Raw genomic sequence first — 27283 nt, 5'->3', positions numbered from 1 at the left:
TAGGTTTCTGAACGTAGCGTAGCCACACAAATGTTTAATGTGAGTTCCAAATTTAGGGAAGGTATGGTGATGTCTGGTCCTCCTAGAAACAGTCTATGTAGTAGATAATATTTTATCCAAAAAACTGTCTGATGATGAAAACATTTATAATTATTTCATTATTGAAATCAGACTGGCATTTAAATGACAATCTCTTTTTTAAATTGCAGTTACATCTTTAGAAGTATGTTCAAAGGTGATCCTTCCCATTTGGCAGAGAGTGAGACCCCGGAAATGCCTGGCAGAGCAGACACCTCCTGCTGTTTCTCCTGCTGCAGAGCAGACACTGTCTGCTCACTTCTCCTTAAATGGATGAATATAGACTGGTAGACTGTAGTACCTTGATAGGCACATTGGGAGGAGGTAGTTAGTCATTCACTTCTTTGTACTAGATTTGGCTGGCTTAAAATAATATTTATTCATTCATTCATTTGACAGGTGGGATGAAGGCCCATGATTTAAAATTCAGAAATACTACATAAATTTGTCTTGGCAATTGGTTGGTTAACATAAATCATGGAAAAGGTCTTACATGCGTGTCTGTTAACAGATTATCATATACTTTTATCTTCTCTCAAAAACAGATCATAATCCAGTTATTTCCGGTAAAACAGTCTCTCCAACATCTCACATTTATTACTTTCACCGTGCCTAAGCCCAGGCCCTCCTGCTGTGTCCACAGGCCATTACAGCACATCCTAATATTGTTTATGACAGGATAGAGGATAGGCTTAGTCGACAATACTCCCCGCAACACACAAGGAATATAAATCCCTTCTTCCTCATCTTCTCACAGGAAGGTTCCTTAAAGTGTGGAGCGTCACTCAATTTGAACTGCTTACTCGCCTTATACGTCTAACCGCAAAATGCATTTCTTTAAACCCTTATGCCGAATTAACACCAGCACAGTGACGAGCGATTTCCCGCTAAATTGTTGTATAGAAAATGTCTGAAACACGCACATCACCTGAGTGTGTATGCCTAGTCCATGCCTGTTTCAGACTACATCACACTACTGGTTGGCTGCCACTTTGTCTCGCCACACAGTGGCAGTCGAAAAGTTTGACTTTTCGCTATGCATTTGAAACGTTTTTACAAGCACAAACAAAATAAAATGTATGTATAAATGGTAACTTGTACATGTATTGTATTACAGCTTACACACTGGTGGCAGGTATTTAGATTATTAGGATATGGTTGACAGACAGTATGCTAACAGACGGGGGTGCATGCATGAGTGCACACACACACACACACACACACACACACACACACACACAGAACATAAAACAAGCCAATAAACTCGGAAGGGATGTTCGCGATTGGCTACCTTTAGCTGTATAATGACGGGGAACTACAATCCATGTTGTTGGCTTTTGCCATGTTAACTGCATGTTCATTCATAGTTAGTGATACAGATATGATAATGATCGTTCAACCCTAGTGTATCCTGTGTGAGGTATAGTGCATGTGACAGGGTGATGTCACATACATGATGGAAAACACAACTACATGTATGCCATTGTGGTACATTTTCAAAACGTTTAGTCTCTGCGTCTCAACCTTAGAATTTGTGTCCCTAGTACTACTAAACTGAATGGTGTCCGTTTGTCTCCCTCTCTGTCTACATGCTTGAGTCAGTAGTCGCTATGTGGAAGAGACAAACAGCAATTCTAATAAACTTCATAAATTAGATCAACACCACTTCACCGCAACAATTATGGTGTAACTTCCGAAAAAGAGATTAACTTTAATAAATATATTTTTAAGGCATGGAATATCAAGTTTGACGTGTTGGCATTTCAGTGTGGAGTTGGCTTGTGTCGGAAGGACAGGAGCATTGTAATTGCCTAGTATCCCATGCGCCGGACAGCTTGCACACGATTGGCTAGTTCCACTCCATAGTCAAGCAGACACGTCTATCCCATAGCATGGAGGGACAGTGCATCTGAGATTATTAATTCACAACAATATCCTAGTTGTTCACCAAACACGGACACACCCGAAACCAACCTCTGCCCTGCCTTCGGCCTGGTGATGATAATGAAAGCATTAATATGGACAGGCACTGACAGACTCCTCCACAACTTGTTCATGCTGCAATTTCAAATTAAGTGGGACGTGTGTGTGTGTGTGGTCTAGCATGTCTACACGGTTGATTGTGCATGTGTACTCGTTTGGTTGCGGTTTTATGTTCCCCATAGATACACTCACTGTGTATGGATTACCACGGCACATGAGACTATGGTGGTGTCTAATCCTGGTAATGTATGTCATATGTATAAAAGCATGACACTGTGTTCACTGCATTGTCTACATTGTCTACTTTTCCCTCAATACCAGCCGATCTACAAGCTCATCTTCTAGATCTGCTATTTTCAGGTATAGGAAAACAGAATTTGAAATCCTAGTAAAGTCCTGATGGTGATGTTTGAGTGAGATAATTGCTGTCGAATATATTGGGTTATCCAATATAACAATTTTAGCTTAATTTAGCTTAATGTCCAACAAACGAACTAATATCCCTGTTGCTTCTCTTTAACCTTGACCTTGGTGCTGTTAATGTGATTTTTCAATTTACTGACGCAATTTACCATTATAACCCGTTTAGAGAAAACGTGAGAACTGAGACTTTTGGTTCATGTCATGGTATAATTTTTAAGTCGCATCGTCCAGAAATAATGCTGCATTCACAATAATATAATGTACACAGCAAACCATCATATTCTATAGCATTCAGTAGATGAGTTACATTTATCAGCTTTTGCCAGCTGCTTTCGACCAGAAGTCAAACTATTCCATCCTGTCATGATGAGAACATGAACACTGCTTCTGTGTACCACCCAGGGTGACTTCAACATCCAACCTCTTTCATCCTCCTCTCATTCCACCCTTCTTACCTCCCACCCCCCTCTTTCACCCAAAACTGGGTCAAATCATTTACTGCTTTCAGCCACACCATGCGCTCCGTGTCAAAATCTGCTTGCGGCAGACAAGCAACACGGTCTTGACTTACCATACGATGCATGTCACACGCCCACAACTCCGTTCAGACAATGTAAATCCAAACATTAACACAGACAGTCAGTCATACACAAAAATGGCATTATGCTCTATGAGGCTTCCCAATGCACTGCAAGACACACATACACACACACACACACACACACACACACACACACACACACACACAATACGCCAACAGATGGGAAACATAATACGACCCCCTGGTTAGGTTACAGCTAACAGAATTCCTCCATTTGTCTCTCTCTACACAAGCCCCCAGTGTCGTGCTCTGTCGCCTGTATTCATGTGCTCGTTTCTGCTTCAACATGGCTTCCTACCTTTTTGTGTTTTTTTTTTCATCCATGTTTCCCCCCCCCCCTGCTTTCTGATCGTCTGGTACCTACCTCGCTCCCTGCGGTCTGAGGGTGCCGATCATCCCTGCATGGCTGCAGCTGTCCTGTTTCACCGGCACAGAGATACACACGGAGCTCGACCAAGAGGTGTGTACAGTAGATGCCACCAGCTTCCCCCCTACACTGTCAGTTCTGTCTCTAATGTGTGCTGCTGCTGCTGCTGCTGCTACGCGCACACACACACTGCTCCCTCTTTCTCTCCCCGTTCCTTAGTAACAGCGGAATCGGAGCCAGCCAGCATCACATCTCCCTACTGCCCCCCCCCCCTCCACTGCCATCCCCCTCCCTATTCTGTTCCCTCCCTGCCTCCCCCCTCTCTGTCTTCTCATCTCTCCCTCCAGTGGTGGAATAAATATTTCAGCCACAAATGAAGAGCTCAGCAGTCTACTCCCTGCCTGAAATATTCAGCAGCCATAGTGTGTGAGTGTGCGTAGCATTTATGACCATGTGCCCAGCACACTTCTGCATACTGTAATAAAAATCGGGTGTGTAAAGATGGACCGCTAAGGACCACAAATTATAAATGAACACTCAGGATTTTACTATATGTGCGCATTGTGCCCCATCCTCTGCAATACTCAGAGAGTAATGCAACAATGCACAGCCATGTCAAAATGTAATTCAACAAGACAGTGGGCTGATGTACACCCCTCCCCCCACACATACAAAATATTGCTGTCAAGATGCTGCACTGACCCTATGACACTATTTGTGAGATGATCCACTCACGGCCTTTCCAGCCACTAAATCCCTCCTACCACATACAGTAAGTTGTGCACAGAGGGATGATGGGTAGTGGAGTTTTTCAAGATGCAGCCAGTTGCTACAACTAATGCAGGTTTTTAACGTACACACCAGCAGTGTATACTATCAGCTAGAGTAAAAATGGCAATGTTTTGCCGTTTGTAAGACTGCAACACAGCTCATACAACTTCATCTGTGAATTATAAATGAGACACACTACACCAAGTCTCAGGTAGCCTCCATGTTACACGAGCAGTAGCACTGTCACAACCAACCTTCAGTCCCCTCCATGATATATGAAACCATACGTTGCCAACTATTTAATGGATATTGAATATTCAGTGGATAGTTCTGCTCTGCTCTCTGCCATTTTGTAGGCAGGGAAGATTCAAGAATTCAGGGCTTACAACCATAACCACCAAGCAGTTTTGTGTGCTCAACAAACACACAACACAAAAAAATGCATACCCATGTCCCCTGTATTCTGATGATAGCAAGAAACTTTAGGATTTAAAAGAGACATGTCTATATAGATCAGCCCTGGTCCTTTAGATCCCCTTGTAGCCTACTGGTGTCCGTTCCCTTCTAGCTGACCACTCAGGGACTAGTTGGTAAGCAACCACTGAACTAAAAACTATCAATACGAGTACTAAAATGATATGGGGAGTACGACTACGAACAGAGACGATACAAACGATAATTATCCTAAGAAATTTGAGTTCTTCTATGACATGCCAAACAAACACCGTACACAATGGGGACGCTGTGGTAAGATTAACAACATCTATTGCATAAGGTTTGATCTGATTCTATGTCCATGTAAAGAAACAGACCCAGCCTCAGTGTGATGTGATGTCTACATCGGTCAAAGGGACAGGGGATTTGACAGAGATTTAAATGTTAATATTACGTCATCGCAGAATGCTGCTGCCAGATGTCAAATGACTCAACAATTTAAAGCTCATAAGAGTCAGTGTATGGAGAAGAAAATCGGGTTTGTATGCAACCATGTTGGTATCAGCAGCTTTCCATTTTCACATTCCTCGCTAATATGAACATCATGTCTTCTATCAAGAGGCTGGCAGAAACCAGCATGTGCTATCACCTGACATACTGTATGTTTTCTACTGTGGGATTGCAAAACAAACAAAGGAAAAAACCTGCCTTGCATCACACTGAATTGAGACCAAATTCATTACGAACTAGAGGCCTCACAATTGGATTACGATTCGCCTCTTAACGATTCGATTCTACGATGCATATCTCACTTTTCTGTATTACTGCACAACGGTTAATTTCAGTTAAAACAAGCAGTCAAGATACATATTGAACTACTTTTTTTAAGCTGCTGTGATGTAAATAAAATACAAATCAATAAAATCACTATAATCGATTATGTCACGTCACTGCATTGATGCAGAATCGTGCACGACAAAATCACAAAGCATTGTAGAATTGATAATTTTCCACACCTCTATTGACTACTGGGATTTATCTGCATGCCATCTCATACTGAACTGAAAGAACAAGAATCTAACCAGTAGATTACTGGAAGAAAGGTCTTGTCTCATGTGTAGAAATTCTGCAACATGTTTTCAAATTGTAACAAACTATGATTGTCTTCATTTAATCTTAGTCTGTATACCTGGCCAAATCCTTTCTCATCATTCAATTTCTTATCATCTCATACCAGCCTTTCATATTTGACACTGATCCCTAATTTGCCAGGCTTTATTCTACATCACTTGAAAAAGAAAGAAGCAAGCACTCATCAGACGAGTCGTTCAAAATTCAAAATCGTAACGGGTGCACTGGGGGCGATAAGACTCGCATAAAAACAAGATCCTAAATGGTGAAAGTGAGTGCTGGTTTTCTTTTCAAATAAACTGTTTATTCTACATCAGTCTTTCACCTGCAATGTTTTCCTGCTGTCAGGGACATTCTGTAGGTCGTCTCCACTTCCCAGCTCTCCATCCAGTTTACAGCGTGGCAGGCAATGGTAGTCCACAGTCTGCCTCCCCCGGTCATTAGGTCCCGAATTACCTCCGTGGCCTCTGGGCCTGGGGCCCTTGACCCTGGCTCGGTACCCCACTACAGAGGCTCTGTCCCCGAGCAGGCTGGTACCGTCCCCTGCCTCTGTGGAATTAGACTCCAGAGCCTTTTGAAGATTCCTGAAGATGCTGTGAATAGTCAGTACCACCAGGGTACATAGCACGTACATAATCCCCACAGTGGCAGCTCAGACCTCTCTACCTTCTCAAAACTGTCCTCGGCGGAAGGCCCAGTTCAACGGATCAAATCTTCTCCAGGCTCCATTCTCCCACGACGAATGCAGATGAGATGGGCGACCGCAGAGTCGAAGGTTTCTTCGGTGTGACTCAAGTGCCTGTGAGATACCATGGCATCAGCTTTTCAGTGAAGATGAAAGACGACCGCGAGGGCAGCCAAGAAAGCGGCCCACCTCCTACTAAACGACTAACTTAACTTAAGTAGTAACATTAGAGGGAATTTCCTTGTACAATGGCACCAAAGCTAGATGGGGTGTAAATTAGCTTTACTTTCTCTTCTGCTGTTGTTGTCTTTATAAGCTGAACAATGGCAGAGCACCCTAAAGCTCATCAGGACTGTGCTAATCCCAAAACTGATCCCTTCACTGGCTACCACAGAGGGAGAAGAATGACTACTAGCCAAATATAAATTAGCGTAATCCTCTCTCCATTTCTCTTTCTCGTTTTTGTTTCTCAACTACAGTACAGTACTTACTGTACTGTCCTAAAGCCTGCCCACTCAGTGACTACAGTCCGGCATGTCTGATAAACTTTTGGACCTTGTCCTGTTGTCACAGCGAGCACTGTCCCACTGCCAAGGTGACAGGAGTCCAGGTAACCCAAGCCGTCTGCTCTGCAGGTAGGTAATTTCAGGCACTCTACCCTTGTCTCGTGCAAATACCACACACGCACACGTGTGTGTCAAGAATCCAGAAAGTATAACATCCAGACCGCCTGTTGGGGTCAAAGCCCATTAACTATCAGTAATTCAAAACACAAAACTCGTGGCATGCTCCTTAATGCTGGACGTCTTCTCTCAGATGTTGGATTCTTCCGTGTCCTGCTAAGTTGGTTGTTTGGCTACATCCTGGTTAAATGAGCAACAGCTTCACAGACTGTCTTGTCCTCCAGTCTGCGTTGTCCAGTCAGCGGATGGGACTGGCTTCGTGGGACAGAATGCAAGCTGTGCCCCTCTGCTCTAAATCAGACTCACTCTAGCAATCAGAGGTTAGGCTACTGCGTGTCAGGTTAGGGCTTCACCTCATCACACACAGAGGGAGAGAGAGACCCAGAGAGAGAGGAAGAGAGAGAGGAAGAGCGAGAGACTCGGAGAGAGAGAGAGAATCCTCCACAGTTTCATTTTCTACAGTATCTCTCTCCCTCCCTGTTTTGCTCTGACCATCTGCTGTTGTGGGATAAGCCCTGGGTAGGACATAAAATGATGCACTGATGATGTAACATGCTGTATACTTATGGATTTATGCAAAAAAAAAGAAAAAGAAAAAAAGATTGCTCCCATGATGTGGCCATTATTCAGCATCAGACTCCTATTGGCTGTCAGGATGGCGAGAGAGACAACAGTGTGACTTCGGTGTCCACTGTCCCATATGCCTGCTTGTTGTCCTGGGACATGACAGTCCCACCAGTAACACCATGCTGACCTGACAGGGTAAATCACAGCCAGTGAATTGTGATGCGTTTGTTAGATAGGTCCGTGGGGTCCACAGTGGGTCAGTTTGTGGATGCCAAGGGCTGTTTCATGTCCTGGAACATGCTATAGTATTAACATTATACTGAGCTGTTCTGTAGGCTACAACAGTTCTGCAAGAACAAAAAGGACAGTTTCCAACTGAGTGATCACTTTCAGGTCCTAATGAAGGGGAGGAGATTGGCCAGGGGCACTTCCCCCTCAAGTTGCTGGCCATTTTCCAATTGGGCCAATATAATAAGACAATGTAGTGTTTAGGGATTAGGGAAACATAAAACTGAACAGACAAACAAAAAGAAAACTGTAAATGGTCGCCAAATGACCCAACACACAAAACAGGGGGACACTAACAAATGCACAGATGATTTCATTCTGATAATTAAAATGGCATGTAAAAACAAAAACCCACCCTCCACCCACTATACCTTAGTTGTTCCCAAATACTTAAGGATCCATCTTATATTTTCAGGGCATATAGCAGAGAACAAAAATACATTCAGTAAGCAGCAACACCATACACACATAATAACACAAAACACATTTAACTTGCCAGTTTTGCTTTGGAGTTAATGGCACTGCCTGAATGCTTTGTATGATAGTTCTACAGATCTTATTTGGTTATCAAATAAAACTATGATTATATTCCAATATTATCTGAGAACACATTATTATATTAACTATGATCAAATAAGGAACTTTTGGCAACACAAACAGCAGTGGCAGTGGCTCAGGGAGAGAAATGTCTGTCTGGGCCAAACTGTTTGTTCAATCCCCAGCTCTTCCTGAGTTCATATCAAAGCTAAAGTCCTTGAGCAAGACAATGATCCCCCAACTGCACCCGGTGCAGGGGTTAAGCTGGTCTGGTGCCTTGCATGGCTGCGTGTGTGCGTGTGCGTGTGCGTGTAAGAAATTCGAATGAAGCAGTATAGAAATGCAGACCACTTTTTACCATTGTACAACCCCTCATTTTGAATGTGGGTCGTCTCTCAGTGTGAGATTTTGATGTACCTGCCCACTACTGGAAACCTATACATTTATATATTATGCTGGATTCTAGGGAAAGATATTACACAAAAGGGTAGGCCTAGGCCTAGATTTTGAAGAAAATAATCCATGCTAAGGAAAAACGTACTCATCAATAGACCAGAAAGTTGACTCGCCAACCTGACCAAATGATAAAAAGAAAACAGGACAATATACAGAGAATAAAAAAGGAAAAATGGAAACGTGTATTGAATGTTGAGTTTAAGAGTTTAATCTTAGCAAACAGTATAATATGTATAATCTTAACTCCCTCAGTGACTTCCTTATTTTGTTCTTTGCCGTTTCCCCAATTTCATCTAGAATGCTAAATCTAAGTTTACCTTATTTGCATAAGTTTACCTGCCCTCTACAATCTGTGTGTGTGTGCGTGTGCGTGTGCGTGTGTGTGTGTGTGTGTGTGTGTGTGAAAAGGCTCAAGCCAGTTGGTCTCAAGCAGCTTACAGGAGAAATTAGACCCTCCTCACCGTAAGAGGCTAGCGTATTAATGAAGGCATTCAGGGCTTCACTCTCAATAAACCAACATTCGAGGGAGAGAGACACTACAGGCTAAAACAAGAGGGACAGTCACAAGAGAGAGAATGAGGCACAGACAAGAGGCAGAGAGAGATGGAGTGAAACAGCAGAACGTGAGACTTGAGAGAGGGAAAGAACCAGAAAGAGGGAGAGTTTGAGAGAGAAAGCAAGATTGAGCAAGAGAGGGACACCACAGGTAGGCTACACTGCAACGTCATGAGTGAAAATGGACCCTTGTACGCCCAACAGTTAAGAGATGAAAGATGTCTAGAGTGAGTCAGGTACAGTATGGAGAAGGACACACCCAGAGACACAGAGAGAGAGACAGAGAGACAGAGAGACAGAGAGAGAGAGAGAGAGACACACACACACACACACACACACACACACACACACACACACACACACACACACACACACACACACACACACACACACACACACAGAGAGAGACAGAGAGACAGAGAGGCAGAGAGAGAGAGAGAGACACACACACACACACACACACACACACACACACACACACAGAGAGACACAGACACAGAGACAGAGAGAGAGAGACAGAGACAGAGAGACAGACAGAGAGACACAGAGACACAGAGACAGACAGACAGAGAGACACAGAGAGACACAGAGACAGACAGAGAGAGAGACAGAGAGAGAGACAGAGAGACACAGAGACGGACAGACAGAGAGACAGATACACACACACACACACACACACACACACACACACACACACACACACACACACACACACACACACACACACACACACACACACACACACACACACACACACACACACAGACACAGTTATGTGTGGGCTGGACATGGCTGGACAGTTTTGCAGAAAGGCCTTACTCCCATAATAATCCCCTGTCCTGTCCCAAAACGCACTGCACACACCCATTTCATCTGTCTCATCTGGGCTATTTCAGGGCGAAATTACAGACTGTCCCAGCAGGATGGAAAGGAAAACACGTGCACGGCAGGCACACATATACACACTTAATGAGTGGTTAGAGCGCAGTGACGTGACGCTGCAGGATGAAGGAGCTGTTGAAGTGAACTCTGCCGCCGACCGAGGGCCAACACAGCAATGACATCATCACTCGGATGAGGGGGGGGGGGGGGGGGGGAGAGGGGACAGAGACTCACAGGAAGAGGCGGACAGAGTGAAAAGAAGCTCAGCGGGTGAAGGAGAATGAAGACGCCACACAGACCCACTCCTGTCTCCTCCCCTTCTTCCTGTGTTCTCTTGCCTCTGGTTCTCTGGGAAAAGCACGTTCTCTCCTCCAACTAGGACACTGTGCAACTCTGCAAGGTTATAACTAGACATGAAGGACATTTTAGCTCGCTACAATTCCCTACTTAACAGGGGGGTAAGAATGTAACTAAATGACATTATGATGCATGTAGTACTGTATGTGACACTATATACTGTACCTGCCTCTAAAATGAAGAGTTAGAAACTGATAATATAAATAAACTTCATTGTCTTTTGATGACTGCCATAGGAATGAATGGGACTATTAACTAACTATCAATACATACGTAAAATACTTATATCCAAAAGGGATAAGAAAAATGTATGAGCTTTCTAACAGTGGAACCACAAAAGGGTTGCTATGCTCTATAGGAAGCACTGAAACACACATCATCGGCTTAAACCAATCTTAGAATAGGCTACAACTAGGCAAAATAAGTAAGTAGGAGATCAAACATTTAAAAAAAAAAAAGCTAGCAAAAGGCTGACAAGTGAAAACTTACTGAAACACTGAAATATACATACATAAATAATGGAAAACCACGTATACTTCTCGAGGGCGAATAAGGCACATGTGGAAAAAGTATCACGGGATGTCCACAGTCTGGCTTAGAACATTTGCAAAACACAGTGTCTCTCACACACACACACACACACACACACACACACACACACACACACACACACACACACACACACACACACACACACACACACACACACACACACACACACACACACACACACACACACACACACACACACACACACACACACACACACACACACACACACACACACACACACACACACACACACACACACACACACACATCTGGGTGGTTCATGGTTGTTCATAGACCAAGAGGAAAGTAGCCAAACAGCAGACATACAGGCTGCTGTCTCCATCAAAAACCACAGGCTAGACTCTGCAGTGATCTGAACGTGAACAAGTTGATGCTGAGGATTATCCAGTTACTGCAGGTTGCTAAAAAGCACAGAAACAGAAAGCCACCCAGATTTGGTTTACACATACGTATAAGGAAACTATAGAGAATCACAAGAAGGAGACCTGTTATTCAGGGGCTTCAGCTCAGACCTACTAAGCCGCGGAACCCCATCTGAACATATTTTTGTGGCAGGGACCCCCATACAAGATGTGTGTTGTTGAAATGTTTCAAAGATAATGAATTTTTTCAAAAGGTTTTGAAAATTGCAGATCTACAAGCTCACAACGAGTCAGATCGCAGCGCATTGTGAGCTTGTAGGCTATTTTCAAATAGCCAATGTATACAGGGTTAAAGCGGGTAAAAAGACTTGTGATGCTACCGTATATTAACAAATTTAGCTGGGGACCCCCTGGACCCCACTTTCAGAACCACTGCACTAAGCAACCGGTTGTGTTGCGTGTTGATGTGTATGTATGTGTCAAATGACATCAATGCCTCTCCTAGAAGTTAAACATCTCCTTTTACCAAATATTCTTCACCAGTTATGTGAAGCTTAATGCGACATAGAAATGTGGGTGTAGTATCATGGAGAGTACTCACTGCACAACTACAGTATTACATGTGGAATCCTGAGTGTTATCTATGAATGTAAAATGGATCATTTTGTACACTCCGAATTAAATGAACACTGAGGATTTTACTGCGTACTATTCAGAACAACAACTGATGAAAGTGAATACATTCAAACAACTAGAACAGAAAGCTGTTTCACAAATAGTTTAGATTACTGTCTTCACACAGTATTTGGAAAACTAATAGTTTACCCTAATTTCAACATCTGCTTAAAGAAACTTTCAAGGAAGGTGTGTAAACATATTGTGATTGATAATGTTTGCTTATTAACCTATTCTGTGAAAATCATTTTTTGTCAGTGAAGCTATACTGTAGATTTGCCGTTCTCACTCAGTTGTTTTCAGGGCTGCAGTCAGACTGTCACCGTTTGGGCGTACAACACCATCTGTTCCAGTGCTGTTAAGCACTCGGGTATCAAAGCTTAAGACCCTCTCAGACAGTTTCTCAATGCGTGTGCACATTGGGCAACTCAAGACTGTGAAACTACTGTAAAATGAGGATTCTTAATGGACGATGGATCAAAAGGTGCATTTTCCAGTTGGTTTAACTGGGAAGAATTAGTCACAGCTGAAATGAGCCAGGCTTTGATTTCAACATGTTGTGCTGTTGTTACTGCACTCTGTTTCACTTAAAAGAAAATGTGTCTCATACAATCCATAAAAACAGCTGTTACTTTCTGCTAAAGCAACAAACTGTGCAAACAATTAGTGGTCACTGGTTTCTGTACACAGATCAATGGCTCAAGGACCCATTGACTGAAGCTACCATGACTGAGAAACAGGCCTATTCTCACCCTGACAAAAGTCAACCAAAGAATCAGAGCTTCAACCTGAGTAAATCATTTCAACACTCTTTCCGATATGTTAAAATTATTACAGTATCCAAGTGTGAGTATTTGGCCGCAGTGTGTGACTACACTTCCAGGTCACCAGTCGCCACCTGCTGGACATAAGAGGAAACGTTCGAAGCCAACAGGGGCAATCTGGTTCCAATCAAAGAGCCTGTTGCATAACAACGCCATGTGTAGGAAGTCACAACAACATGCCATTCTATACGAGTGGTGGGAAAATGTGGTTCACCCTCACCCCTCCCCTTATCATGTCATCTCCAACAACACAACGGTTCAACAAGTCTGAGTGCCCGTGCACACGAGAGTTGCAGCCGTGGTAAACACCGGAGAGGCACAGATGGCAAATACAAAGAAACACCTCACTTCAGCACGTTTCACACAGTAAAATTGGCAGTATAAACAAACACAGGACACCGTAGTTAGTTTGTTCAAAACAAATTAGACCATAGTCCATAAGAGACAAATGCTCTTTTTTCTACTACTGACTTGCCCTGGTTGATAAATTAAGTTTAGCCTTTTTTAAGATTGTATGAATGCCATCTCTCAGCATAACTCAGAGCCATGACAGGTAATTAGGCCGCCAACAGGGTTCACAGTGTTCTATGGTTTGGGGAGTAAGGCTCTGTCTATTAGTTGCACAACCCACAGTGCATCCACTTAGGCCTATCTATAATACTGTAGATCCAACTCTCCTAAAATCGTACCACCTGACAGACCAATATTGAACGATTGAATCAAGTCAAATCACATCTAATAACAGGAGCAAATTATTAAATGTAATTTCTTCCCCAGAAGGAGATGGACTGTACCCCACTTTCTGTTAAATGCATGTTTCCATTGCCACTTCCTATAGTTTGACTGAAGGTGGCTGGCAAACAATAGTAATGCATAACAATGGAAAACTTACTTTTGCCTATAGCACTGGACACTGACAGTGGTGCATAATTGTGTACAGTGCCGCAATTACACAAGTCAAGTCATTTTAAAATACTTTTGGTTAATTGTTCACACACTGTACTGAGTAATTTCTATGGTTTTAAACTTAATTTGATTATAATAATTGCTTACTGGTGTTACATGCATTTGTTTAGAATTTAAAGAGCAGACTTTGATAAGCTGATATTTCTCTGTCATTGGCGAAAACGTAATAACTTAGGTAGGTGAGTAAGTGATTTACTTTGGTTAAAATAAGTGTTAAATAGCTTTACTATAGTATATACTCATTATACTATACTCATTACTAAGAGCGTTTGTTCAGTAAAAGGAGTGTCCCATGAGTCTCCAGCTCTTTAATAAACAGAAAATGCATTTTCAGTGCTCTCTCTTGATTGGATTAAATGTTGTCACCTGCCTGAAAATGTACTATATTCTGTTTACTAAAGAGCTGGAGAGACCCATGTGACCGAACAAACTCTTTGTAGCAATGATTACTATCAGAATATAGTACTTTAACAAAAATTACACAAAAATATCACTTACCCTACCTTTAAGTCTTAGAGCATAGAGGCACATAGCAGGCCAATATCTCTCTACTCATCTCCACTGACATTATCACCAAAAAAGATGCACCACTGTACAAGCCAACTTTAAGCGGACGGATGACATGAATTATGTCTGTGAATTGTTGTCTGAAGTTGGACATGGACAAACAGTGGAGCATGACTGCGTTCTCCAGTGGAGAGTTCATGCTCGTGACTTGCCTCTGGAATGCTGTGCCAGTGATGACGTGTGACGAACGAATGTGAGGAACTGAAGGGGACAAAATGGAAAGAGTCTAGTCAAGTGTGTGTAAGTGTGTGTGTGTGTGTGTGTGTGTGTGTGTGTGTGTGTGTGTGTGTGTGTGTGTGTGTGTGTGTGTGTGTGTGTGTGTGTGTGTGTGTGTGTGTGTGTGTGTGTGTGTGTGTGTGTGTGTGTTGCTCTCTCTCCGGCTATCTGTCTGTCTGTCTGTCTAAAGAAAAGCATAAAATGAATTTTCAGTCTATCCATCAGTCAATGTGTGTTCATCATTATGTAATATCCTGTTTACTGTATCTGGGTCCTGACTCCTCATGTGTTCTGTACAGGCATGTCAACTGATTCTGTCCCAGCACTCATCAAAACAAAGCAAGTGCCATGTATAAACCTTGCAATAAAGTGTTTCTCATTCCAACTAATTTGTGTGTGTTATGTCTTAAGACCTGACATTGGGCCTACTAATAATAACAGGGGGGAGTGAAGGCAGCCAGGATATTCTTATTTGGTTATTCCTCTGTTCTAGCGGAAAGACGCATTCAACCGAAAAAAACCACATGCCAGAAGAAGTCAGATTTATTTATAGGATCCCGTTTCTTTGGCCAGTAATTCCAGACACACCCTGCAGCAGGCGTTCCGCCACATCCCTTTGAACCGCTTGTATGTGCTGCTGTTGACGATTATAATCTGGTTGAACTTGAACCAAAATCCCACAGATAAGCAAAATCATGGAATAATAAAAGTTATGAGTGCATCAATGGGTGGAGCGCATGTTGTACCAGGCCACGGACTTGTCCTTGGCAATTTTTTTATTTTGTTTTTAAATTACGGTACATTATAATGTTCTTACTATGATGATAATAAGACCCAAATACTGAATGTCAGTCTCCAGGTTTTCTTCAGAACATGTATGACACTGATTTACTATGACACTATGGCACATTAGGAGTCCACTGGTGCGCATGCGCTAAACTTTTTTCCCTTCTTATTTTAAAGGAACCCATAACTCTGAGTGTGTACAAATGGAACCAAATGGATTTGGTTCCATTTGTACACTCTCAGAGTTACAGACCTGGCTGTGATGGTCCATTTGGATCACCTTCAAGGAACCCAGAAGGTCCCTCAACCCACTTTGAGGACCACAGCACTAGTAGTACCCTATACATTTAGGGCTTGCTCTGTTTCTGGTAATATTTGCACGTCCAAAAATGGCAAAAATTGAGTTTTGACAAAAATGTCCACCACAAAGCTGGCATGGCGATGAACCCTGGTACCACTACCAGGTGTTACAAAATTGCCTGTCGAGTTCTGTGACCCCAGACAGAGGGTCGCAAGGTGAACCCTGTTGTGTCCACCACTGCACCACCACCACAGCCGCTTCTGAAATGAAAATGCTGAGAAAGGAAAGCGCTTTCTGTTGGGAACCGCCGTGGAACCGTGTTTTTGACAGATGGAAACTGCTCGACTGATGAGCAGAGGACACAAAAGGTGATGATGGGGCTGCACTGGTTTATGACAGGGCTCCACGGCACGCGCGCGCACACGCACACACACACACACACACACACACACACACACACACACACACACACACACACACACACATATTAAACTATCCGCAAGCAACTTAGATGCAGATGCTATAATAATGCTCTATAAGTTGCTTGCGGATAGTTTAATAGCCTACACACACAACTAGAACAGTGGTTCTCAAACTGTTTCATGTCAAGGACCCCCAAAAATATATGTATTTGGCCGCGGACCCCCCATCTAAAATATTTTGTTCCAGGGACCCCCAGAAGCAAATATTTGAGTTACAAATGTTCGCTTTAAAAATATATATATTCAAAGATTTGCACACATTTTCAAGATTTTTCAAAAATAGCAGATCTACAAGCTCATAGCGCGGCACCAAGTATAAAAGGTCATAATTATTCTGATGCTATATTTACATATTTTGCTGGGTACCCCCTGGAACCCCCTCAAGTACCCCTGGGGGTACTCTGTGTATCAATCTGTATCAAAAGGCAAAGCTCGAGGTCGAGGATTAAAAAACAAACTTTATCTGTACCTTTGGGTCCAAGGCGCAACACCACCTCCTTCTTCGACCTCCTCACCAGTCTCTCTCTCCGTCAAGTATTCCGACAAGTTGAAGGCTGTAAACGGATACGTTAATTCATAAAGAAAGTGTCAAACTTGACTGAACTTTGCAGGCTCTACAGGGGTTCCATTATTTTAGCGTATTTCTGAGAGTATAGACGTTGCTGTCCGTCTTCCGTAGACTTCAGGGCGACTCCTTCACTGACGGCGCTCCGTCCGCTCGCGCTCATGAAGAGAGAGTTTGACCAGCTGATGGTTGAAGACTGTGCAGTGTTGCCAGGTTCAGCGTGAGAAATAAGCAACCCGTTCTACGAAAACAAGCCCAAAAGAAGCGAGCCCTTCGCCCTTTAAGGCTTTAAACATACATTGGCTATTTGAAAATAGCGAATCTACAAGCTCACAACGCGTTGCGACGCGACATCAAGAAACAAGCCCAAATAAGCAACTATACTTTAGAAACAAGCCCCCCCAAAAAACGCAACCCGCAACTACCAATTTTTACAAGCAACTTTACAGAAAAACAAGGCTAAAGACGCTTATAATAAGGCGACATGGCAACGCTGGGTTGAAGACTGTGGGATCTATACATCCCATAGTCTGGATGTCTGTCACTGTCACGCTGTGATTGGCTCGTTGGTTGCCGGGGTAACCGCTGGATTTTGCTCAAATGAGTTCACGCAATGATATTAAAAATCTGCCTGCAGTTTTAATTAAAATTGATTGAAAATTAATGAGTCCGTCTCGTCGTCTACAGTTTGAGCTGCAGCACACAGCACAATGCTACATAGGCCTGCCCTGTTTCCCCCCAGTGGTGGAAAGTAAGTAAGTACTCATCAAGTAGGCTACTGTACTCAATGAGGTATTTTAACTTTACTGGAGTATTTCCAGTTTTCAGTGCTTTTACTTCTACTCCACTTCATCTCAGAGGCACATATTGTACTTTTACTCCACTACAATTATTTGAAAACTTTAGTTAGTTACTTTGCAGATATACATTATTATTATATAAAACATACATTAATCACTTTAGCCCTATTTTACACATAGGTTATTTGAAAACAGCCGATCTACAAGCTCACAAGGCGTTGCGATGCAATGCGTTGTGAGCTTGATCTGCTATTTTCAAATATTTTATACTTATACTTTTGGTACTGTAAGTATATTTTGATGCCAATACTTTTGTACTTTTACTCAAGTAACATTTTGAACACAGGCCTTTTACTTGTAACGGAGTGTTTTTATATTGTGTTATTGCTACTTTTACTTAAGTAAAATATCTGAGTACTTCTTCCACCACTGTTTCCCCCAAAATCAATGAAAGTCGTTTTCCCTTTCTGTTCTCTCTCTCTACACACACACACACACACACACACACACACACACACACACACACACACACACACACACACACACACACACACACACACACACACACACACACACACACACACACACACACACACACACAATACACTAACGCACCTAACATGATACTTAACATAAACTAAACATCAACAAGAAAACTAAAAAACATCAGTACTTGTATTAATCACCTTTATGTCCATGAACAAAGTAATTGAGTCATCACAGCATACATTGATTCAATAATACATTACATTACACAGGTAAAATTGTACATCACATTGCATATAGTGTTTATTAACATTAACAATACAGTTCATTGGATTGTAGTTCATTGGATAGTGTTCAACCACACATGCATTGCAAATTGCTGCTGAGATCAGCTCTTAGCTTGACATTGTTTCTTCACTCAATCCCGCCTTTTATTTGTACCTTTTCTCCTCTAAGGCAGCGAACAACACAATGGACACTTCCCCTTGCTTCCTCTAGCTTTTCCTGCTCTGCTTTAACACACACACACACACACACACACACACACACACACACACACACACACACACACACACACACACACACTAACACCAGTCTGTGACACACATCGATTGGCCCACTCATTCAGACAGGAACACACTCACTCACTCACACAAGTGACCTGGATTAGTGCCTTTGTTGTGACAGACTGAAACACATTAGATATTGAACGGTATCTATCTCTACAGCACAGTGGAAATGGAAAAACACAGGACTACTGTGTGTTCAGAACAGTCAGAGAAACAAGATAATGCTTACACGCTGCTCTCAAAAACATTTTTGTTAGCATACTCAACAAAAGTAAATTTTCATTATGCTCACTATGGGTGAACGTTTCTTTGCTCTCACATCAAGAATAGCAAACATCATTTTAATGGTTAACTCAGTGAAAACAAACAGTTCGCCTATCAACTGGTACTGCAGCTACACACTGGCAACGCTCCTAAAAACGACTGCAGACCAGACTGCTTTCTGTAAGACTATAGCAGAATCTAGCTTATTAAAGGCCATAGTGAGGGAAACAGGGAGTCTAGTCACTGGGAATTAGAAATAATTAAAAGCACATCGCAGCTGCATAACTGGAGCTCTGGTAAATTGAGTTTCATGATTATTCCCGGGTAGGGGGTACCGTACCTCTGCTATCTATGCAGCATTCAGAGATTCTTCCAGATAAAAGAAAACCGGTTTGAGATGAGGGGTGGACCTGTATTTGAAATAATGACAGCAAGAACAAATATTTAAAAAAAATGTGCATCTGTCATGGCAAGAGAATTATGGAATAGCTGTGAAAACAACCTAAAAATGTGCAGTTTGATTTATAACTTTAAGAACATTTTTAAAGAAAGCATAATTAATAAGCATGAAGCACTATTATAAATTATAAACCATAAAAAGTAAGCTTCATTATAAAACATTAACATATACATGTGTTGTATATGTGTACATGTGTATATATATATGTCTGTGTGTGAATATACACACACACACACACACACACACTCACACTCACACACACACACACACACACACACACACACACACACACACACACACACACACACACACACACACACACACACACACACACACACACACATACTGTAGATACCTCAAGTATAAGAAACAAACTTTTGGGACAAGTATGTTAGTCCTTGTCTTTGTCTTTTGTTTTATCTTTTGTACTATTATGTCTTTTTTTATGGATATTATTCTTTTTGATTTAAGTTGAAAGATAAAAAGGGTAGGCATAATAAGCTACGGCTTCAGCCTACACCTTTTCTGTCCAAGTACTGTTTTATTTTTTATTTTAAATTGTTGCGTGTTAAAATCTTAAACTTTTGATACAGAAATAAAAACCATTCATTCATTCATACCTACTATGTCAAAGTAGATGCATTCTGGGACACAAACGTCTGTTTGTTAGGTTTTTTTGTGTGTAAGGGAAATATACTGTAGTGGCTATTTGTCAACAACAACAATACAACTCCAAAAGGCCACAGAGGCACCAGGTATAGTGAATCTTACGCAGATGAGGAATGAGTCCATTGTCCAGTCAGTCAGGCAGTGAATTTTAGTGGCGTTTATTCAGCTCTCCAGAAGAACAATACAAGCAAAAAGATGGTATAAATGTTTGCTCGAATCTGACCCTGACCCTGACTGATGACATTTAAGTAAATTCACCTGCGTACCCCAATACCTTCAAAATTAAAGCATTTAGCTGGAACACAAAATTAACTGAAATAATAATGCATACAGTTGTAATCAAACTAATTCTACAAAACAAACCCGAGACAATAAATGACATAATACAAACAATGAATAGCTCCAACATATACAATGCCCCCTTTTTCTAATGCCCAGAAAGTTAGTGACAAAAAAATAATGCCTTGGTTCCAATCTGAGAGATTCTGGAACCAACTGTAATCCAAAATATAGACACACTTTTCAGGAACCCACTGCTGCTGCTTTTGAGCCCCAGTCCTCTATTGAGGTTGAGTCCCCACTCCCCTGGAGTGAGTGAGTGAGTGAGTGAGTGAGTGAGTGAGTGAGTGAGTGAGTGAGTGAGTGAGTGAGTGAGTGAGTGAGTGAGTGAGTGTGAGTGAGTGAGTGAGTGAGTGAGAGAGAGAGAGAGAGAGAGAGAGAGAGAGAGAGAGAGAGAGAGAGAGAGAGAGAGTGTGTGTGTGTGTGTGTGTGTGTGTGTGTGTGTGTGTGTGTGTGTGTGTGTGTGTGCGTGTGTCAGTGCTCATGTTGAGGAGCATGAGTGTCTCTGTCATCTGTTTCTTCAGGGTTAAGACAATCACCTCGTCGTTCAAGTCTGGTCCGATACAGTACATTACAGTAAATGTTCGTCTCTCTCTCTCTCTCTCTCTCTCTCTCTCTCTCTCTCTCTCTCTCTCTCTCTCTCTCTCTCTCTCTCTCTCTCTCTCTCTCTCTCTCTCTCTCTCTCTCTCTCTCTCTCTCTCTCTCTCTCTCTCTCTCTCTCTCTCTCTCTCTCTCTCTCTCTCTCCTTTCCTTTCCTTTCCTTTCCTACACTCTCATCCTCAGTCTACTTCTCTTCCTCCGCCTCTGCCTCCTCCTCTTCTGTGGCTGCTCCCTTCGTCACTTCCACTGACAGGACCTCCTCCCCTTCATGGCGCGCTTCCTCCGCCTCCTCCTCCTCTTCTGTGGCTGCTCCCTTCGTCACTTCCACTGACAGGACCTCCTCTCCTTCATGGCGCGGTGTCATGCGGATCACCAGAGTGCTGTCGTCTGTCTCACACACGGTGTCGTCATCGTCTGATGGCAGCTTCTTGGGGATGGGGGATCGTCGGTGCGTCGGGGCAGCAGGGGGGACACCCATCTGGGTGGCAGGGAGATGTGTGTGGAGAGAGGTGGAGATGGAGATGGAGAGAGGGAGAAAGACAAAATAACTTAGTAGAAATTACTTCTAGTCAGCGCTGAGCTGATGCTGCCTTTTCTTTTTTTGAGCTCTCTCTCATTCTTAATATCATTGTTATAGTTATTATTACCTATGCTGCTGTATTTTCTGAAGGAAGCCGAACAAAAATACGTTTGTACCTGTCCTGTACACAAGATGTAACAATAAAGCACAACCTTGAACTTTGAGGGGAGGTCAAATGTCTATGATGACATCCAATTCATACTCTTCTTATTCAAGGTTATAAAGGCACAATCAGTGATCCAGATGTAAACAATTGGGCAGCACCACCACCAAGAACATAGCACTGGAGATAGCAGCAGTGATTTTATTCAAATATTCTCATACTGTATTTGTTCAATTTGGGGTTGTAATGGGTTTGTGAGAACAATAGACCTATCATTTTATTTAACCACTTACTGTAAACCCTACTACACTTCATTGACGAGAGTTCCTCAGGGGTCTATAATAGGCTCCCTCTTTTTCCCCTCTACAATAGAGGGGAAAAACTTGTTGCAATGCGTTGTGATCTTGTAGATCTGCTATTTTCACCAAACGTTCACCCCAGAATAGGGACGCAAGGGTTCAAATGGTTAAGAGGGGTAAGAGCGTTCCAGATAGCATATCTTTCCAACTATAAAGAATGTATGTGAACATGCAGCAATAATGTATACATAAAAATAATCCCAGAGAGGGCCTTTCAGCTTTAAGAGGTGTTGTATTGTACTTGGCAGAAAATGGGTTTCACCTCCTCATGTGGTGTGTAGGCTGCCTTCAGCGAGGCGAAGGTTCCTTGCAGTCCTTCTTGGGCGGCGAGCTCTAGCGCTGCTTTGAACATCTGGGGGGTGTCGCATCTGGCGGGGATGACTTCGACGATCTTAGTTTCCTTCTCGTCTGTCTTGCCTTTCAGCATGTTCCTGGAGAGGGGTTGGGGACGGAGGGAGGGAGGAGAGAAGGGAGACAGGAGGGTGACTCACACTAGAATACGAGCAAATGTTGTGGAACAAATACATTTGAAACACTTATGTTGCAAAGTAACAGGAATAAGCATGTGTGTGTAGTACACATATTATACAATATGCGTCTTATGCACACGTGAGAGGTAGGACCCTATAGGACCTGGGAGGCCAGAGCAGGCAGCGGCAGCCTAGTAAAGCCGAGATCCCGTGGGATCAAACAGAGTTCACGTTTGTTCACGTTCCGTCGTGTGGGGCCATGCTCGGGTTCACTCGCTGGTTGCCGGCGTTGCACGTTCAAAATAACTAGAGAATCTCTTGTGGTGCTGTACAGCAGGACTGTGTTGGACCCAGAACCAACACACACTGTATTAGCAGAGCCTGAGAATACCAGACGAGCAGATCCTGGTCAGCCCAAGTTCTTGCCTGTTGGGTATACACGCACCTCAGGCCTAGGAGGCTGAACTGGTGACGCACGGACCCGTGGTCAGCAGGGCAGCCACTGTTTCTTTTTCCTCCATTTAATTTTAGTAGTTGTTGCTATGCTCAAGTGCCTCGCTCCTTGCGTTCAGCTTTTGATAGAGTATTAATTTTACCTCCACGATGATGACCTTCGTTTACCCCTTTCCCACTTCTAGTGTGCAGGGTTTTAAATATTGTGTACTTTAACCAGAGTGTTCATTTGCCATTTTGTGTGTGCCATGTGCGCAACTCATGTTGCAGTTTCTTACCAGTTTGCAATGTTATTTATCCTAGTCTCTTAACAGCTTGCAGTGTTATTTATCCTGTTTATTAACAGCTTTCGGTTATTTCCCCTGAAGTGTCACTATTGTCCCCCGCGGTCAATTAATGGTGGTACACAGTATCATTTGATATGCTCTTTTATTGGTGCTGGTTAAATCAAACGGATACTTGATTGTTCACACAAAAGCCTCTGTCTGTCTCTCTATTGTCTAACTTGTGTGGGGATTTTTGGTTAAAACAGTAAACTGACTCAGTTCATTGTCTCTCCCCTTAAAGAGAGTGGCGTAGTCACGCCTTGGTTTATTCCAAAAGAATTAATAGCATCCATTTGGTCACACACACATTATAAACATCCACAACAGACATTTACATCACACACACACACACACACACACACACACACACACACACACACACACACACACACACACACACACACACACACACACACACACACACACACACACACACACACACACACCGTCAGGGCGGCTGGACTGGGTAAAAAATGTGGTCCTGACATTTTGGCCCAGACCGGCCCACCACAACCGCCACACAGATAGCAGATACTATACCGCCCCGCTCCGTCGAGGCACACACAAATAAACAAGCCCTAATACCACCACTTTTACTGAAAAACATCCCTCCATGTTCTGGAGCCTTGAGTAAATAAATTATAACTACACAACCTATACACAACTACACAACCCATAAATAAAAAGTAAAAGTACCAATACTGCAATATAAAAATACTCTGTTACAAGTAAAAGTCCAGAATTCAAAATTTACTTGAGTAAAAGTACAAAAGTATTGGCATCAAAATGTACTTAAAGTACCAAAAGTAAAAGTACTAAAATATTTGAAAATAGCAGATCTACAAGCTCACAACGCGTCGCGATGCGACGCGTTGTGAGCTTGTAGATCGGCTATTTTCAAATAGCCTATGTATAAAATAGGGTTAAAGTGGTTAATGTATGTTTTATAATATCATAATTTATATCTGAAAAGTAACTAGTAACTAAAGTTTTCAAATAATTATAGTACACAACCCATAAATATGATAGTTAGCCTACAGTACTCACAAACAGGCAGAGTGTGTTGCTCTTATAAGGATGATGCTTGCTAAAGCACATCACGGCACTGGCAGCACGCTACCCTACTCTGGGGATATCATCTCCACTGGAGATGATGATGTATTGGACCTATTACAAACCTGGACATAAGAAGTAGAGGACTATTATGAATGGGTGAAGTATGAATATGATTACATAAATGTGTCTGCATGTAAGTTTGGCTAGTTAGCTAAAGTATAGACAACAAGGGTTGGCTATAATGATCTGAGAATGCATCTTTTATAGGCTAGTTATACATAGTGAAGGCTGGAATGTGCATACTGTGTGTATGCAAATAAGTTGTTTTATTGTAACAGCAAAGTCATTACCGTAAGCCCATGACCGTAATTAGCAGCGGACAAATGGGCCGGAAATGACCGTAATTCTTTTTTTTTTTAAATAACGTGTTGGCCACGGGCCCATTTGTGGTCATATGCCTGCTGTGTCAAAAGGTCAGTCCACCACGGCACATCGTTAACCGACAGCGCATTCCTCCGACAGCGCAGTGCTCCGACATTAAACAGTAAACCCGAACCAAACCCGCACCCTAACCCTAACCGCACGCGGATGCCACATAGTCGGAGAAAAGGTCTGTCGGATTAACGCATGCCTCCCCTGTTGCACAACACAACACACTTGCACAAACACTCATGTACAGCTGTAGGCACATTAGGCACGTTTGCAGAACATACACACCACTACATAGCTACATGTCCAAAAACCTGCACTGCTGTGAGCCAGTGCTCTGACTGAGGAGCTCTAAAGTGAAGGCCTGGTGACCCACCGGAGGATCACCAGACCCAGCTAGTCAGACCTGATTCCCTGTCTGCCTATCAGATAACACAACCAGAACTAAGATGACCTCAATCCCTGGGCTGACATTGTACCTAATCCTGACCGGGACACAAAGAGAGGAGGGAGGGGGGGGGAGGGGAAGAGAGAGAGAGAGAGAGAGAGAGAGAGAGAGAGAGAGAGAGAGAGAGAGAGAGAGAGAGAGAGAGAGACGTAGGGAGCAGAACTACAAAGCTAGCTGTGAAGGAAGTGATAGTGAATGGAAGGCACACTGTAAAATCTTGAGTGTCAGTTCATCTCAGAGAGTTCAAAAATGGACCCTTACAGATCAATGTTTACACTCTCTGAGTTGATTTTACAGTATAGAGGAGCGGCTGACGAGACCACTGATCAACCGTGGTAGGTAGCATGTTATCATGTGAGTTGTCGCATTATGTAGGCCACTTTGTATAACATTGCTATGTAGTTTGTACTTGTATAAATGTCGTTTTTGTCCTCTGTGTGTGTGTGTGTGTGTGTGTGTGTGTGTGTGTGTGTGTGTGTGTGTGTGTGTGTGTGTGTGTGTGTGTGTGTGTGTGTGTGCACGTGCACATGCGTGTGCGTGCGTGTGTGCATGCGTGCAAGCGTGCGTCCGTGCGTGTGGAGCAATCTGGCAGGACATCGTCCCCACAGTAAAATGGCCAGCCTCAGACCACCATTCAATATGAGCATGGCAGTGGGCTGGGAATTGGGGTTCCATCTCACTTGGCCTTCTGCCGAAGGAGTTTCTGGGATATTGGATAGTGGACCAGGATCTCTGCAAGGTCTTTCTTATCCAGGATGAAGAGGTTGGCGAAGCCGTGGGCCTTCACGTTAGCCGTACGCCTGTTACCTCCGCCACCTGCCAGCAAACTGAATCATTGGAGAAATACATCTTGTTACTCTCATACAAAGCCCATCCATCGACCTCTGCTGTTGAAGTTTACCGTCTTTGATTGCAAATAAATGGACTGAAGAAATGCGTTTCATCTATGAATTATTAAAACACAAAAACATTTATAAGACACTTTTCATTTGCCTGACCAAATATTGACAAATATACTGTACATTTAAGCTCCTGTTAAATGTGTCAATTTTTTACAAAGGTGTCTGCGATATATGCTGTCCCAGAACGTTTATCCCGCACGCACACACACACACACACACACACACACACACACACACACACACACACACACACACACACACACACACACACACACACACACACACACACACACACACACACACACACACACACACACACACACACACACACACACACACACACACACACAAAGAAACCATTTTCCATTGCCACATGTTAATTATGTGATCAGAAAATCATCAATTAGCATGTGACTGAGTTGTGGGATGATGAAAAGGAAGGAACTCTAACCTGATTTCACCAAACACAGAGCCAGCCTTGATGGTCACAAACACAATCGACAGGTCAGGACCCCCCACCACCAGCACCTCCCCCTCTTTGATGATGTACATCTCCCTGCCAATCTCCCCCTGCAGGACACATGGACCACTTGTTAAGCCAGCTTTTTGTCTTTTTGTCCGAAGGCCGGACGGCCTGGCAGAAACTATGTTTTCGCTCCTGTTAGTCTGTGTGTGCGTGTCCGTCCCTGTGTGTGTGCGTGTCCGTCCCTGTGTGTGTGTCCGTCCCATTGTCTGTGAACCAGCATCTTTGGACCGATCGGCGTGAAACTTTGCATGCACACTCCTGGAAGAACCTCTGCCCCATTTTTCACATCGGTCTGTTATAGCGTCATTCTGTCGAGTAGAGGTCCTTC

General features: G+C 43.0%; 2 protein-coding genes across 4 annotated transcripts in view; both read right to left on the bottom strand.

Moving 5' to 3' along the window:
- The window catches only part of kifc3 (kinesin family member C3), a 48899-nt gene extending 31636 nt beyond the window's left edge, over positions 1–17263 (bottom strand). For 2 of the 3 annotated variants that reach the window (XM_084067151.1, XM_084067153.1), the window contains exon 1: positions 17021–17263. The gene's annotated coding sequence lies outside the window, so the exon portion shown is untranslated. Of the gene's footprint in view, positions 1–3449; positions 3539–17020 lie in introns of those variants that run through there. The other variant, XM_084067152.1, reaches the window with a different exon arrangement.
- A 4224-nt stretch (positions 17264–21487) lies between these two features.
- The window catches only part of cngb1a (cyclic nucleotide gated channel subunit beta 1a), a gene marked incomplete at both ends in the record, with an annotated part of 35108 nt that continues 29312 nt past the window's right edge, over positions 21488–27283 (bottom strand). The window contains 4 exons of the mRNA XM_084053739.1: positions 21488–21781; positions 22608–22776; positions 26208–26354; positions 26881–26999. Coding sequence (XP_083909865.1) covers positions 21488–21781; positions 22608–22776; positions 26208–26354; positions 26881–26999 — 729 coding nt within the window. The remainder of the gene's footprint in view (positions 21782–22607; positions 22777–26207; positions 26355–26880; positions 27000–27283) is intronic.

Source organism: Gymnoscopelus microlampas, assembly GCF_963454915.1.
Source record: "Gymnoscopelus microlampas genome assembly, chromosome: 1".
NCBI lineage: Eukaryota > Metazoa > Chordata > Actinopteri > Myctophiformes > Myctophidae > Gymnoscopelus > Gymnoscopelus microlampas.
This window is presented reverse-complemented; position numbering and strand designations above follow the sequence as displayed.